Source organism: Lissotriton helveticus, chromosome 1_1, assembly GCF_964261635.1.
Source record: "Lissotriton helveticus chromosome 1_1, aLisHel1.1, whole genome shotgun sequence".
Classification (NCBI taxonomy): domain Eukaryota; kingdom Metazoa; phylum Chordata; class Amphibia; order Caudata; family Salamandridae; genus Lissotriton; species Lissotriton helveticus.
In genome coordinates this window covers 1262566988-1262584330 of record NC_136057.1, presented here as the reverse complement: position 1 = coordinate 1262584330, position 17343 = coordinate 1262566988, and the positions used below count along the sequence as shown (strand labels likewise).

General features: G+C 44.5%; 1 protein-coding gene across 1 annotated transcript in view; it reads right to left on the bottom strand.

Annotated features, from left to right (window-relative positions):
- The window catches only part of LOC144822567 (chloride anion exchanger-like), a 327927-nt gene that overhangs the window by 128936 nt on the left and 181648 nt on the right, over positions 1–17343 (bottom strand). Inside the window, exon 12 of the mRNA XM_078680252.1 lies at positions 12473–12568. Within this exon, the coding sequence (XP_078536378.1) occupies positions 12473–12568 (96 nt within the window). The remainder of the gene's footprint in view (positions 1–12472; positions 12569–17343) is intronic.

The window sequence follows — 17343 nt, the reverse complement described above, 5'->3', positions numbered from 1 at the left end:
AGGAGAGGCAGCGCAAGGAGATGCGCATGCAGAGGTGCATGGAGGGTCACAACAAGTGCCCACAATAGTTGTTCCTCCCGAAGTAGGGGCACATCAGGAAATCGACAATCAAGGCGAGGTATCATTTGAGGAAGCCACTCCTCCTGATGATCCTTCATTGTCTTCCACAACCCTAGCAAGGAAGAGATCAAGGGTGGTGTCTACATCCTCTTCAAGCACACCTCCTTCTGATGATACGGATCAAACTTGGGAACCAGCACCACAGCCGTCTGAGAGTGAGGCACACCATGATCCAACAAAGGTACTTAAGCGTAAAAGGAAGCTCGTCCAAAGTCTCAGACTTATGGAGTGTGATGAGGCTCAACAAGAAGTGGCGGATACTGCTGCTGATGAAGACTCTGCCAACGACGACCCAGTCATCATAAAGGTCACTGCAGCCCCAGCGGGCATGCAGCAAACAGACATTTTGACCCTAGCCCGAAGAGCTGCTGCGCGTGATGATGATGATGATGATGTTGTCGATGAGGAGGCAGTGGAAACACCACAATCATTGGAGTTAAGTAGTACACCAACTCGTCCCGCTTCCATATTTCTTTCTGGCAAGAAGAGACCTGCGTCAACCTCGACCTTAATTAGTGGCGGTGAAAGTGGAAAACGTACAAAAGTTGGCCAATCCAGATCCTCCACTTCATCTGGCATTAGCTTCATGACCACCACCACCACCAGTATCGCCGCCTCCTCCAGGTCCCACAGACACTTCAAGTCCCCAGTTTGGGACTTCTTTACTGTTTGTCCCAAAAATCCAAGGTTTGCCATTTGTACCCTTTGTAAGCTTGCAGTTAGTCGTGGTAAGCCAGGTAGCAACTATGGTACCGGCGGCCAGAGTGGTCATCTTGACAGAAAGCACGCTGTCCAATGGTTTGCGCACCTAGCTGCGATCAAGAAAGGCCAAAATCAAGGAAACGTTGATGTTTCATCTGATGTTGACGAGCAGGAAGAAGACGTGTCAAACACTTCCCTTACACCCAGTACCCCTCTCAGCAGCACACCCAATGTGAGGCACACTAAGAGTGTTGGAGCGAGTGAGACACCAAAGCACAAAAGTTCACCAGCGAGCAAAATTGGGTCAACGAAGTCATTATCAGCCCGTAAATGCTTGGTCCAGGCCAACATTAGAACAATGCTTACTTCAGACGTGCCATATGAACGCAACCACCCACTGACGCGTCTGTATAACACTAAGCTGGCTAAAATGCTAGCTGTGGACCTTCTACCTTTTTCTTTTGTAGAAGCGGTAGGTTTTCTTGAATTAGTTGCAACGCTCTGCCCTAAATGGAAGGTTCCGAGCCGGTTCTATTTTGCCAGAGTTGCGGTTCCAGCACTACATGAAGATGTGCTGCAGGCGATTGGGGCAGCTTTGCAGAAGAGTGCTGTTCACACAATACATCTGACAACAGACATGTGGACCAGTGGCCCAGGCGATGATTACATGTGCATCACTGCACACTGGGTCTCTTTTTCAGGTGTTATAGCAAAGCTAAACGCAGGTGTTGACCCGGACCAAGTTTTCAGAGCTGCTCGGAAACATGCAACACTAGCCATGTTTGCCTTGGAGAAAAGTCACACAGCAGAAAACCTTTTGGAAGAGTTTGACAAAAAGGTGTTGTCAATGCTATCCCCCCTAAAACGCAAGATTGGTTATGTTTCCACGGATAATGGCGCCAATGTAGTTAAGGCCATGTCACAGGGTCACCATGTTAGAGTGCCGTGTTTGGCGCACTGTATCAACCTGGTAGTTCAAAAATTCTTGAGTGATAAAGAGAGTCCAGCGTTCGAGGTAATGGCCACCTGCCGCAAAATGTGCAACCATTTCAGCCATTCTTTTAAGGCCCGGAAGCATCTGCGGAGACTGCTACTTCAACGTGGAATGCCAGTGAAAGCACTCATCCAGGAGGTGGCAACACGTTGGAACTCAACCTTCTACATGCTTGAGCGTCTGCATGAGCAGTATACGGTACTCGATCACTATTTCTTGACAGAGGCTACATCTCAGAAGGAGGACCTGCGGATGAGTAAGGCGCAATGGGCCATAGTTAAAAGCCTGACAGACATGCTTCGTCCTTTTGAGTTCTTCACGCGTGCAGTCAGCCAGGAGGACTGTAATTTGGGAAAAGCTATCCCATTGTTGTGCATACTGGAGCACCAACTGATGGCGGTTTCTTCTGAGTTTGAAAAAGATGAAAAAAAAAAAAAACATTTCATTTTGTCTGAGAAATTATTACATCGCCTACGTGGTGATGAACGTCTTAAAAACATCAACTCAGATCAGCATTACATTTGTGCTACTATTCTGGATCCACGCTACAAAAAGGCGCTGGCAGACAACGCATTCTTTCCTTTCGCTGATGCAGATGTTCAAAAGTACAAACATTGGTTAGCCTGGTCAGCCAAGAGGTTTGAAAAAGAACGGCAGGTTATTGAAGGAGAAGCCAGTACATCAGCATCAGCATCAGCAGGCCATCCGCAGTCACAAGAATCCACTTCTGCACCTGTGGCTGGGGCACAAGTGACCTCTCAGCCGTTAAAGACACCGGCAACTGGATCATCTGCACCACACACAATGACAACACTAACAGTGGCTGGGGAGGAGGATTGGCTAAGTTTGATGGGGTATGGTTCTCTAAAAAATGTCACAGGCACAGCAAAAAGTAAGCAAAGTGGAGGAACAGTTGATGACCTTGAGTCGATGGTGCAGGACTATCTGAATGACTCAACAGTGGTCTTTCTTAATGAGGAGCCATTGCAGTATTGGCATGGCAAAAAACAATTGTGGCCACAGCTCTACAACCTGGCTATAAACTATTTGTCTTGCCCACTCGCAAGTGTGTCTTCTGAACGTGTTTTCAGTGCTGCTGGTGGCATTGTAACTGCCAAACGGAGCCGCCTATCGCCCAAAAATGTGGAGCGGCTGACAATGATCAAGATGAATCAGCACCTCATACCACCAGATTACAAAGTGCGAGAAAGCACGCCACATGAAGACGATGAGGACAGCAACGTAGATGAGGGGATTTTTTCTCTGTTCGGTGCCACTGACCTCATCCAGCCTGAATTCGCAGAGTATGATGACGAAATCTTGTTCTTATTCCCTGACACCGAGCCCTGAAAATGAGACAATCAATCAAGAACTTTCTTTTTCGTCCTTATTCACTTTTATTCCTGTGTGCTTTGTGTCTCTCTTTCTTTGTTTTGCACAGTTAATTTAATTCAAACTTTAATCACCTAATCCCAAAAACAAGACCATCATCAGAACTGTCTTCACTTGTTTGCTTATTGATTTGAAGGTGCCGCAGTCTACATTCCTCAGGTTCACAAGTTCTGAAGAACATGCTCCTCTATCCTCCTCCTCCAGACTGCGATTTCCCTCCAAGCAGAGTGCTGGATTACGCACAATGAAGAAAGACTCAGCACTTGTGGGGGTGTTGTACTTCTTTGCGGGTGAGTTGACGGTTTTGGGCCCATTGCTGTGAAGCTCTAATAATGGACAAAAGTGTTTTGGACCAAATATGAGGTGGAAATTTCTTGCCGTTTTTGCTGACTTGCTTGCCTTTGAGGTGCTCTTTGGCGGGGTTCCGGGGGTTTGTGTGTAATTTTTGGTGTCTGTCGAAGCACTGCTGCGACAGTCTAATCTTGATTGCATTTGCTTTTCAGGAAATCCGTGGTGGAAAACAGGAGTTATGATGATTGATGATGACCTAGCTGCACAGCGCGTTACTTTGGACCGAAGGCCGAGAGATATTGTAAGTATGAGATTTAGCTTTTTCGCTGTTTGGGGGTGTTGTCGGGTGTTTTTTTGCGGGTGGGTTGGCGCCGGCGGGTCTTGCCTGGGGCATTCCTGGGAAGGTCTAATACCGGATACAAGTGTTTTGGACAAAATCCATAAGGAACAGCCTTTTTTTTGCCATTTCTTCAGACATCTTGCTCAATGTAGCGTTTTGGGGGGCTTCCTGCTGTTCGTGGGTGGGTTGCGGCCGGGGTCTCTGTCGAAGCACTGCTGCGACAGTCTAATCTTGATTGCATTTGCTTTTCAGGAAATCCGTGGTGGAAAACAGGAGTTATGATGATTGATGATGACCTAGCTGCACAGCGCGTTACTTTGGACCGAAGGCCGAGAGATATTGTAAGTATGAGATTTAGCTTTTTCGCTGTTTGGGGGTGTTGTCGGGTGTTTTTTTGCGGGTGGGTTGGCGCCGGCGGGTCTTGCCTGGGGCATTCCTGGGAAGGTCTAATACCGGATACAAGTGTTTTGGACAAAATCCATAAGGAACAGCCTTTTTTTTGCCATTTCTTCAGACATCTTGCTCAATGTAGCGTTTTGGGGGGCTTCCTGCTGTTCGTGGGTGGGTTGCGGCCGGGGTCTCTGTCGAAGCACTGCTGCGACAGTCTAATCTTGATTGCATTTGCTTTTCAGGAAATCCGTGGTGGAAAACAGGAGTTATGATGATTGATGATGATGACGACCTAGCTGCACAGCGCCGCGTTTGGACCGAAGGCCGAGAGACATTGTAAGTATGAGATTTAGCTTTTTCGCTGTTTGGTGGTGTTGTGTCGCGTGTTTTTTTGCGGGTGGGTTGGCGGGTCTTGCCTGGGGCATTCCTGGGAAGGTCTAATACCGGCTAGAAGTTTGTTGGACAAAATCCATAAGGAAACACCAGTTTTTGCACTTTTTGTAAGTTAGGGTTCGTTAGGGTTAGCCCTAGCAGCAGGATTGCATGTGTTTAGGGGGGTTCTATTGCAACGCGGTTCTGTTGTTGTAGAGCACTGTTGGAGCGATGCTGGCTATGGATACTTTTGCTTGCAGGCAAGTGGTTTGAATACAATCCACGGTCTGTATTTGGGTCTACTGTTACTTTCAAAGTACGTTTTGTAACCATTTTTCTGCTAGGCATCGTTTTTGGAGATATGATTGGGTTCTTCTACATTTTTGCGACTGGCTTTAGTAAGGGTCTTGGTGGGAGCATTGCTGGGAAGGTCAAATTTTGTTCTAAAACACAGTAGTACACCCACCTTGAGGGGAAAGATCCGCTATAATATTTTGGCCATACTTATTGATCCTTAAAAAGGTGACTCAGACAGAGCACGCAATTTCAAAAATATTGTACTGTCTATTAGGGAAATCAAAGTGTGACTTTTTGAACCACACAGCGTACATACCTTTTATTTATTTATCAGTGGTATTGTAATAGCACTTCCTGTTTTCCGTTCAATAATTACAGGCCGGGTTTCAGTCAACATCCGCCAGGCAGGCAGTGGACAGGGTGTCTCTTCTGTCAGTGGTCACCACCACATTGATGGACGAAGCGTCAGCTGGAATGGAGGAGTGCCGCCAATAAGAGGAATTGTTTGCTGCATGCAACTTACTTACCAATTTCAACAGGACAACTCCAACAACATACGCAATACAGATACAGTATCCATTGTTGTCTTTTATTCTATGAGTGTGACTGCATGTGCTTACCTTTACTTTGTAACCAAAGATTGTCTGTAAACTCTGTATCTTCAATTATTGTTTGTCCATGCTCTGCTTTTTTTTTCTTCTCTCAACAAAACCTACCCAAAAAGAAACCCCCATTCCCATCCATTTTACAAACCCTAACCCTCTTCCCCCGGGCTGTGTTGTTTTGCTTGATGTCTGACTAAAATGACATCAATAATTCCACACACTTGCTGGGGAGGATAAGGTGATAGCAGCAACAGGCTGGTGAAGGAATACGAGGATATCTTCTAGACTTACTCAGCTTCAGTACTATATCTTCTAGTAGTAGTAGCCAATGTCAAATAAATTCAACGCAAGTACTAGTTATACTTGCAATACTTTACCATTTGTTAGGCTACATTATGGCACTGTTCTAGTGTACTGTCACCTGCTATTTTCTCGATCGTACCGTAACCGTTGTAATGCTACAGTAAGGAGTACAAACAAGGTTTCGTTTTCTTTTTTTCCATAGGCATGCAACTGCCACTGTGTCACACCACTAGTAACACCGCAATGAGGAAATGTCACCCGCCCAGGAATGACAACGTTAATCCCCATTTCACCTGGAGCCAGCCCTGGGCCTAGCCCTAATTTCTAACACAAATTACAGGTAAGATAAGCGTTTGGTGGGAGGTAGTATAATGGAGTATTATTTCGGAGTAGACAAGAGATTGACGGTTGTACTACTAAAGTCCTACGACTGTTCAGGAAAACAAAGTTACTGTTACACCCCCGCCCCCCACCCACCAGACTGAAAAGCAGTAAAAAACAGGTATGGTCAGATAAAGTAGTTGAAAAATATATTTATTTATCCCTAACAAAATAATCTCCCTCACCCACCCTAACCCCAACGATTGTCTCTGAAACGTCCCAAAACGATCCCAACTCCCAAATCCCACCCCCCAAAAGTCTATAAAAAAAGGGCAAGGGACACTCCACTACTGGAGGGTGCTGGTGCTGGTGCATGATGCGGCATGGGCATCATACTCCTTGCGGAGGGTGGCAAGCTCGGAGCGGAGGCCCTTAACCAAGGTCTTATACCTCAGGACCTCCTGCTCCAGGTTGGACATGCGGACTCGTAGGCGGTGTTGGCGTTCCTTGCAGCTCCTGTGGGGGGCAGCTGGTATTTCGGGTGCTTGGCGGTGGCGGTCGGCTTTCTTAGCCCGGCTCGGTCCCGCTGGTTTAGTCACGGAGGAGGATGCAGTGGTCACAGTCGAAGATGTTGCCCCTCTCGACTGCGTGTCCTCCTCCTCCTCCAGGGCCACCAGCCGCCGATACTCGGCGACTGTGGCCTCCAGCCTCCGTTGCCGGGCCAATCTAGCCTGCTCCCTCCTTGTTGTTGATTTGGAAGGAGCAACTATATGAAGAAAGAAAGACATAGTCTGTAACCAATGCTCCTTATTAATAACACAAAGTGATTGAGCCGAAAGTTGGGTCACAGAGTACAAGTAGCAAATTGAAAGCACAGTACATAACTATTGAGGACAGTATCTATGTAACCTCCCACTTCTGCATCCTTGCTCTAACAGTAGTGGTAGTTTAATGAACTAATTCTACGACCACTATGGACTTCCATTACAGTCGACTATGACAGTACACCAGTCTTATTCTTCTTCTTCTCTCTTGTTTAGGGAAATGGGTACGTTATCTTATGCAAGCCGGCAGAATGACATGGACACAGCACAGTGAAGTTGCACCCGAGAAAAAAAGTTGCACACCATGATGATGGAGACAGACTTGCGTTACTGTACCGGTCCAGTACATGCAGGTGGTGAAGCTATTACTTTTCTATTACGGGTGGCACTGAGAATACTCTGTTACAAGGGCTACTGCTTAATTAATTTACCTTTCACCCTACAGTGCAAATGAGTACTAGAAAAGGAAACTGAAGAAGCTAACTAATTTGATTATCTATCACTTCACATGGGACGTATTTAATGACAGATGAGATGACTTTAGGTGCTTTGCTTAATATTGAGTGAACACAGTGATACACCCACACATGAATGACGTACTACAAGTAAACTAAAGTTATTAAGAGAGGTACGGAGTGTCCACCGTAATAACCAGATATATGCTGTGAATGCAAACGCAATACAAAGTACTGCTACTATTCATGGTAGTATTGGACACATTTACTATTTCTTTTCCTTGCCTTCCCTGCACTGGGACGGACGTGCGGGTGCGGTGGTACATGCTCTTCAAGGTAACACTTACTTCACCTGGCGACCATCTACTCTCTCTAGATACACATTTGCTATGTAAGAGTCAGAGAATACCATGCTCCAGGCATCCATTCATTCAAAGTATACGCACACATACAGTTTCTGTTTCACCCACCCAGGCTGCTGTCCTTCCACCCATCCTTGCTTCATCATTGACCCAGCCATGCACCATACCATATTCTTTCCTTCCCAGCCACCTCTGGGTCCAAGCAAACACATATCGTTCTTCTTTGCCAGCCATCATACAAGTTCGCGTCCCACTTACTTACACCCTTCTTTCGCTTTTCGTTCATCCCATCCATCACGTTCGTCTAAGAACTTATTGGGATTCTTCTCACCAAAAACTTCACAGCTAAGTCGAAGTACATTTCGAGGAGGCTACTACCTGGTTGATTTGTAATTGTAATACACCCGTGCAGAAAGCACACTATGCAGTCTTCAATCTCAATAAGTAAGGAATATATAGCTTACCTGTTTCCGCCACCACCGTTTGATCCCCCACAGGAACGGCCACCAGCTCTTCTACCGCCGCATCCTCCCCAGAGGCCTCCGAGTCCAAGTCCAACACATCAGCCACCTCCGCGCTGGCCCCGTCACCAGATGTTACACCTACAAAGTACATTTAAGAAAGTTAGAATACACCACTCACTACTATATAATATTTGGTCTAGGAGAAATGTTAAAAAAACAGAATACAATGTAATAATTTGTGACTGTCTACTCCATAGTAAAAATGTCCCATTTTCCAGGGAAGGCTGTTGTCTTGCTGCACTTTTATGCACAACTGATGAATGCTTGCTTTTGATTTTTAACACGCACCACTTTTTCTCCTAACAGACAGAAGCTTGACTCCTGAGTCCTAAGAACACGACCAGGATCAAGTTCAAAGTAGGTGAGAGTTCGGCTCGACCACAAGAAATGTGTCCAATTAATCGTCAGCACTAACCACTTTTCCGTTTACAGTTAAATAGTTTTATGACAAAGTAGATTTCAATAAATGTGTTTACTTTTAATAAAGCTTTTACACTTAAATAGACTCTGTGGTTTTTGTTCCTCTAGACTAGAGTGGATGAGCTAAAGGTTTTGGAATTTTTGCAAGCATGAGTGCCTCTGACACTTCTTGACTGTGCTGTGACTCCGTACTACTCTCTTGTCCTGCGTACGATAATCTAGAGATCATTGGGGATCTATAATCGGTGACTTCGGGAGCTGAATGACTCTGCCACACTATCTAGTCAGTAAGGAGACAGTGCATAGAGGTATTGCTGAATATAATGGGAGTCCAATGGAATTGCCAAATGTCCAATCTTAGTTAGCTACACAGACAGACTAATAAGAATAGTCTAGTAATACCACAGGGAGTCATATTCGAGGCAGGATAAGAATTTATATCCAGTCTACAAGAAGATCAAAGACGATTTAGAAAAAATCGAATGAGGAACGCTAGGAAAAAATAGGTACTGTTTAGTAAAATGTAAACTTACTGGGGCCAGCAAAGGAGCCCTCGCCTGCCCGATCCTGGCCTGCATCCTCAGCACCCTCCTCCTGTGTCCTCTTGCCCTTGGGGGGAGCTGATGTACAACATGAAAGAAAGAAAAACCATAAAACATGGATGAGATTTTTCAACCAAATCAAACATTTCAAAAGAACAATAACAACATATTTTGGAAAAATAGCAAATAGATAGACAACTATTCCACGGGATCTATCTCATGTGGTATACTACGTTATTCGTATTGCCTGATTTGCGGAACGTTGACTTAGAAAGTTCCTATGTAACTCAATAAACAGACTACTAAAGAGGTTTGCCTAGGCCTGGCACTGCAGGCAGTAGTGCGCAACACGTGACAGACAAAGTCCATCCTGCTTGCAGATCAGTGAATACTCAAACTATCAATCCACCCGCCACCACCGCCACTATTTCTTCTGATAGCCATGTGACTGTCTAAAGGAAGGACACTGGACTTCAGTCTGTTGGGGCTGATTTATAAGTCCCTTGCGGAAGTTGCGGCTGATTTTCCTCCATTGTTGCGTGCCTTTTCTGACGCAGCGGCAGAACAAAAGACTCGCCATGGTGTTGGTGCGGCGTATATATTAAAAAAAAAAACACATATGGGCATATGGGCGATGCATCACGTTGTAAAGCCCTGCGCCATCAGGGGGCGTTCCGGCGCAAGGGAGGGCGTACCTGCGCAGGAACGAATCCTAAAAGTGGCTGAGGGAAATCTACAAGATGTCAATCAGTCATTTTTATGACAATGATGCATGACTCAAACCCTGCGCGCTTGAAGCCGACGTACGGCTTGATGCAGCATTGGGGAGATAGGGTACCCCAGAGCATTGCTGGAGCTGCGCCATCGTTGGCACGCAACTCCAGCAATGCGCTGCCTTTACGGCACAGATGCGTAAGGCTTCTGTGACGTTTTGGGCCAATGGGTGGTGGTGGCATGGCACACAATTACTGCCGCATCCCTGCTACTTTGCAGGGATGCGCCGGTAATTGAAAATATGACCCTTACTGTCTAGCATTACGCAGTTCTTTTCTTTACAGTACACTGATACATAATTTCTCAGGCCAATGAAATGCTTCTGAACACAACATACAAAACAAAGAAGCATAGTAGCAAGCAAGGCTACTGAGAAGGAGAGCAGTGCACCTGAAAATGAAATGCATAGAAGATTTTGAAATATAATTTACCTCAATGTAATCGGCAGCATTATTGCTCTTGGTAAAGAACAAAGATTTGCAAATAACAGAGCAGGATAAAACAGAGTAGTAAATGGACTACTACTACTACTCACCAAGCCCGGGGACCTCTACGCCGAGCGCGTCCAGCAAGTCCCGCTCCCGGTCCATGACATCGGTCCAGCGGTGGGTGGCCTGGTTATATGTGCGCCGGACCCCAGAGATCTTGTACATGGCCCGGCACACCTTCTCCCACCGCTGGCGGCGCTCCCGGATGCCATAGCCGGTCGCGATCTTGCCGCCTCCCAGGATCGTCTTGGGGAGGCGGCGCTGGACATGGAAGATCAGTGCCGCCACTTCCTCCGCGCTGCAGATCTCCCTCGGGACCACTTGCTCCCCCCTTAAACGCCCGCACGGGAGCCGGGCACGGGGTGCGGGACCCTTCCCCTTCTCAGGGTGCTTCCCGGCTCCCTTTACCATGGTCTGGGCAGAAATAAACTTAAATGATAAAGAAGAAATAGAATAGTGAAGAAGAAAAGAAAAGAGTTTAAAAAAGTAGTTTAAAAGTAACTAAAAGCTGCAGAAAACACAAAAATATAGAGCTAGAAAAATAGAGGGTTAGATAATAAGTAAAATTAGATCAAAAAAACTTCAAACAAGCAAAGGATGGCAGAGATTGAGAGAGGATAGAGAAAGCATGCCCAGAACCATAGCAATGAATGAGAAACAAGATGGCCGCGCCCGTTCACGACCGCGTGGGTAAGTTCGCGCGAGATTTTCCTTGCGAGTACGCGCGAACTTGTACTCGCGAGCAGCACACTTTGCGAGATTACACATAGCGGGCGGAAACGGAATTACGTCACGCCAACAAGATGGCCGCGCCCGTGTACGACCGATAGGGTAACTTGGCAAACGAATAGCTAGAAGCGCCTCGCGAACACGCGCAAGATCACGCGAATATACACGTCGCAACAAAAACAATTTTGTATTCGCACGTATTCGCGGCTTCCGAAATCGATCTCGCACGGATTCGCGCCCCAAATAACGCGCGAAATTGCAAAAAAAACGATTTTAGCTAAAATGAAAGCAATGAGCAGGTGCAAAAGTTCAAACTTAACATTAGTAACATTCAAGGTAGTGCTTCCTGATGGGCCCCTCCAGAGTTTGCAACAATTCTATGACCCTGCTATGACCCAAACAGCAGGCTCATAGAATAGCACCATAAAGGTCCTGTAAAAAAAAAATTTCACTGCAACAAAAAGCAAATTACAGATAAGGAAGGAAGCAGGTGCCAGCCAGACTGGAACTTTCAAAATTACTGACACATTAATGAAACACAAATTAATTGATGGCAGTTGAAGAAGGGCAGGTGTGCTAGCTTTTTTCAACCACCATAATCTACAGTAATAAATAAACCTAATAGGTGCCTGTGAGGATGTACTAGAGGGTGGCATGGGTGTCCCAGAGGGTGGCAGTGGTGAAACAGAGGGTGCTGTGAACCTGTGATGATAAACCAGACGTAGAAACAACATAGTCGCGGCCGTTGCAAGCCGAAAAGTAAGTTCGCAATTGCGAACTTGTCCCAAAATCGGCGCGAACACGCGCCAACACAAAAAACGGAAAAATCCGCAAATCCGCTAGAGTTCGCGGATCTTCGCGGATTGCGAATCCGTAAATACGCAAGTTCGCGGATTGCCAATCCGCAAAATCCGCCCATGCTTAGCTAGCATTATGAAAAGTGGAAGACATGAAGTCTGATGTCACACAGGATCCAAATCTACTCTTGGGCTTCTCAGATCAGGGACATAGTTTGCCCATTTTAGGGACTTGTATGGCCGCTACATGTGCTGGCTGGGTGGGACCACTCTCCTCTGCCTCTATACTACCTGGCCTGAAATATGTGAAGCACTGGTGATCAAAAGCAAATGTGTCTTGCTAGGTGTTTGTAAGTTATTGTTGGGTATCTAGCATTGAGCTGGGCTTTGTTGGATCGGAGGAGAGATTGTAATCGAGAAGTCTACTTACACAGTCGTACTTGTCCTTTCGCCACAACACAGGAATTTCATTGAAGTGCATCAACATCCCCTTCAGATTGACGATAATTATGGCTGCCAACACTGACTGAAAACCAAGAAGAGAGCAGTCATGTTTGTGTTGTACTCTCTGTATAATGGAAACTTTAGACAACAGAAAGAAATCCTGTTCTCAGACATGCTACCTAATCATTGTCAAGTCCAACTCTTGCAAATAATTGTTTTAAGCAATATAATCCTGTGTTACTTCTTACATGGCTAGTGCACCTAGGGTTTTGTCTCCCTGGTTACTAGCTCCTCTAGTGTTTCTTGAACAAACACTTTTACAGCCTGAGCCCCATCCAATCCCATGTTAGCATCCAAAGAACCAGGCAAAAATACAAGATAACAACAAATTGCAATGATGGACCCTTCCTAGAGTCAGCACCTGACTAACTTACGCCCAACGATAATTAATAACCCTTAAATTACTGAAGGGGATTGTGTGCACACCGAATAGCACCCATCATCACTGTGCCTATTCCCCTGGGGAATTTGAATGCAATAGAAAAACAACCGCAAAGGTGCACCACAGCAAATAAAATAATGAGTGCAAAAATTATTTGAGCACAATAAAGAAATATATCATGAAGAAATGTTGTTAGTCTTCTTTTAATCTTTATTTTTCAATTTGTGGTGAAACAGAAACAGCCGACGCGTTTCGTCCCAAGCCGGGACTTCTTCAGGGCTGTCGGTAAAAAACATATACATACAATCAATTTTGTGTACAACAAATGACTTACAATCTGACAATCTAAAACCACAGACAAATTTAAAACCTTCCTACGATAGACATGGAGCCAACTACATTTATCTTTAGGCCTTCGCCCACAGATGAACTTTACTCTTACGGTTTACAGTCAAACATCACAATTTGTAAATGTTTTGGAGCAATTTATTATGTTAAAAAGCGGGTGTATAAACATTATTTACATTTGCAGGAGAACACTCTTGTATTGCTTGTGTATCGACCCAACATATTCTATCTGACGGGGGATAGATAAATACAGAGGGCCTGCAGTATATGCTTGAAGCACTGAGAAGGACCAAACTGAGACAGAAAAATGGGAAAGAAAATTGAAGAAGGAAACGGAGTAAACAGGAAGAAACCCCTTAACGAAAGTGGACTAGTACCATATAATGCGGAGCCCAACGAGAAGGAGAACCAAATACCTACAGTGACCAATGCCCTTATTAAACTGAACGCAAGGTGTCATTTACCTTTGAGTTTGGTAATGCGTCGTTTCTGGACGCGGGATAAAGTAAAGTGAACTGGAGTCCAAGGATAGTCTTCCTAGCAACTTTACTCTTGTTGTGTCTTGTTTCTTGACAATGTCGAATTTAAGATATTTGGACCTTAGGCGGGAACACAAAAAGACAGGAGTTCCAGTCTTAGAATCTATATAATTGAGTTGTCAATACTCGATGAGTTGGTGATAGACAAGGGGGGGAACAGTACACCTCGATCATTTAGATCTAGTAACACTTTACTACAGTCTACTTACTTTAAACATGCCAATCGGCGAAGATGGCGATGTTTGTCAAATCTTCCTGGGTGGTGAGCACGGTCTTGCCACCTTGATAGTATACCCTTTTTGGTCAATTACTGCAAAACATTTAAGAGCAAGGTTTGAACACACTCTGAAACCGGTGACAAGATGTAAAAAGGACCGAAACCGAGGTTGGTAGGAGATAAATATTACCTGAGTGATCTATAGATCTGATGGAGGGCAGGAGGTCCTATTACTCAATGAGATTCGGATGTGGGCACTGTATTACAGCAGGTCTGGCAAATCAAAGAGTAAATATGATGTTGTAATGTGGTAAGATGTGACTAGAACACTAATGATATATTGACATACATTTCTGTATGGGTTTACAAAAGTAGTATCTCACCCTATAGACAATGTCCGTTAATAACACATCTGGATAATAGCCCAGAAATGTGAATAATATTGATAAGATACCTGGTGAGCTGATTATTGCGGTATATCAAAAGAGGGGGTGCTAAGCATGATAATATGCTAATTTCTAATTATTAGAAATTTAAAAGGAAAAAGATTTTTTGGAATATAAACAAGCATTCCCCCTAAGCCAAATGCCAAAACTCAGTAATGGAAGACTTCAACTACAGTGAAAACAGGTCTTACTGAGCAGGTAATGTTACCAGTAACCCAAACTAGTTACCAATCCTGCTAGAAAGTACTAACAGGGAGGATAGCTAAGTAACCCAGTAGCCTGATACACTCACCGTTCCTGATAAAACGACCGGCGTCCATCCACATCCCTCGTTCAAGCGAAACACCCCCTGCGAAGTTGTGTTCGAATGTGGTGTGCCCATCTTGACTGTTATATACTAACAGCAATTAGGTAAAGGGTCTGCACCTGGGATTGCTGCGCCGGCGCCTTAGCGTCGGAATTCGATAAACAGCAGTGACAACACACGGGTGTGTGTAATGATGGCGGCCATTTTGTAGTGGCTAAACGGGACGTATATGTATGCAATCTTTCCCCCATAGTCCCTATCACCATATGACTGTACGCCCTGCTTAGTGACCACGATGCTGTAATCGGTCCTGTGATTGAACCAAAGAGGCCTTAGTATATGCCGAGTGTCCGCCCTTCCTAGTAACCTCGTCGCTAAAACGGTCTTTCGAGAGGATCTAAATTATGTCCACATGTCCCATAAAGTAATGACAAAAAGTCAGGGACATGAAGTTATTAAGACGGCGCTTAAATCATAAACGGCCAAGCGCAGTGCTAACTGAAGCGCCAGTCGTCAAGACTGCCCTATGGACGCCTATGAAATGGCGGCGGCCATCTTGTAATGGCAAAGAAGAGGCATATGTATCTACATCATTACCCCCTAGAGCCTCGTTGTCAAGAGTGTATGCACCCTTAATATTAGCAAAAACGGGGCCAGTTGAAAACTGTAAACGGCCCTGTGTGCTGTCCGTATGTTAGTGCAACGGGCATTAATAAAAAAGGAATACGATTTCTGTGTAAATCGCGGATATAGGCACCCCTTACGTTATCTACTAAAATCACTTAAATCCATAGGAAAATTAAACCCATTTATAAAGGGAAATTGATACACATGGGTAATATTAACCCTAATGCAAAGGGTAGGAAGCGCGAAGAAAAAACGGCGGCCATCTTTGCCTCTGTTCCCCCAGAAAATGAAAACAGTAGGCTTTGATATTTACATTAGAGGAAAAGAGAAAGTATGAATCCATGTGAGGGAAATGACAAGACATAAAATATGTAATCTCCTCAGGCCTAGTTAGGTATGCTAGGATTAATTTGGTTCTACAACCGCTAAGCCTCGTGTGAATAAGTAGAAACTAAATTGTGTGAGAAAAGAAAAAGAGAAAGTCTGCAAGGTGCAGAGGGACAGGAGGGAAACAACAGTGATAAATGACAATGATTGGGACCTTATACGTGCCTGCCATGATAAGCTGCGAGTGGAACCAAATAACATTGTTCAATTGGAAAAAAGTGTAAGATATTCTCAAATGTATTTTAAGAAGAACAAGTGAATCATATACATAATCTCCATTTACAATTTGGCAGTCCAATATATGGACTCCGTTTCCTTCTTCAATTTTCTTTCCCATTTTTCTGTCTCAGTTTGGTCCTTCTCAGTGCTTCAAGCATATACTGCAGGCCCTCTGTATTTATCTATCCCCCGTCAGATAGAATATGTTGGGTCGATACACAAGCAATACAAGAGTGTTCTCCTGCAAATGTAAATAATGTTTATACACCCGCTTTTTAACATAATAAATTGCTCCAAAACATTTACAAATTGTGATGTTTGACTGTAAACCGTAAGAGTAAAGTTCATCTGTGGGCGAAGGCCTAAAGATAAATGTAGTTGGCTCCATGTCTATCGTAGGAAGGTTTTAAATTTGTCTGTGGTTTTAGATTGTCAGATTGTAAGTCATTTGTTGTACACAAAATTGATTGTATGTATATGTTTTTTACCGACAGCCCTGAAGAAGTCCCGGCTTGGGACGAAACGCGTCGGCTGTTTCTGTTTCACCACAAATTGAAAAATAAAGATTAAAAGAAGACTAACAACATTTCTTCATGATATATTTCTTTATTGTGCTCAAATAATTTTTGCACTCATTATTTTATTTGCTGTGGTGCACCTTTGCGGTTGTTTTTCAAAAATACAAGATGTTGGGAAATTCCAGTGGAGTCAAGCATCACTCTGACTGGGTGCCTAAGTCTGGCTTGATGATTAGTTGATGTCATAAAGATGCGTTTGGCCTCTCTTTTGGTCGGAGACTGTGAAGGTCTTTATACCATAGTGTGCAACGGTCAAGCAACTTTTCAAACAGTAAGCGAGATTTATTATGAGCACAGTAACATTAAGTTGGCTGCGTAAGATCTCCTAGCCATTTACAATAAGTCAATAATAAGTCATCTTCCAATTTGTTCTGGGGTCTTTGCCACACTCAACTCTTCTTCACTCAGCGATCCTACTCTTGATTGCCACCTCATGATGACAAACATACTCACCTGTTTTGGACCACCTTAATGTATTTACAGTGCCCCAACTGCCATAATCTCCTTGTACACTATCACATTGCACCACCCCATCTCTCTTACTACTCTCTTCGTCCCACATCTAACGATATTCAAAACCATTTCTTCTTCTAGAGCAACGCCTGATCTCAGATTACAAAATGGAGACTGTACTTTGGCAGTGAGTAGGGGGCAGATTTTCAAAGAAGTCCCACAACACAGCACAGCAGCCAAAAATGCACCACTGTGTCTGTGACAAGAAGGGAGCAGGAGAGCACCATACCTACA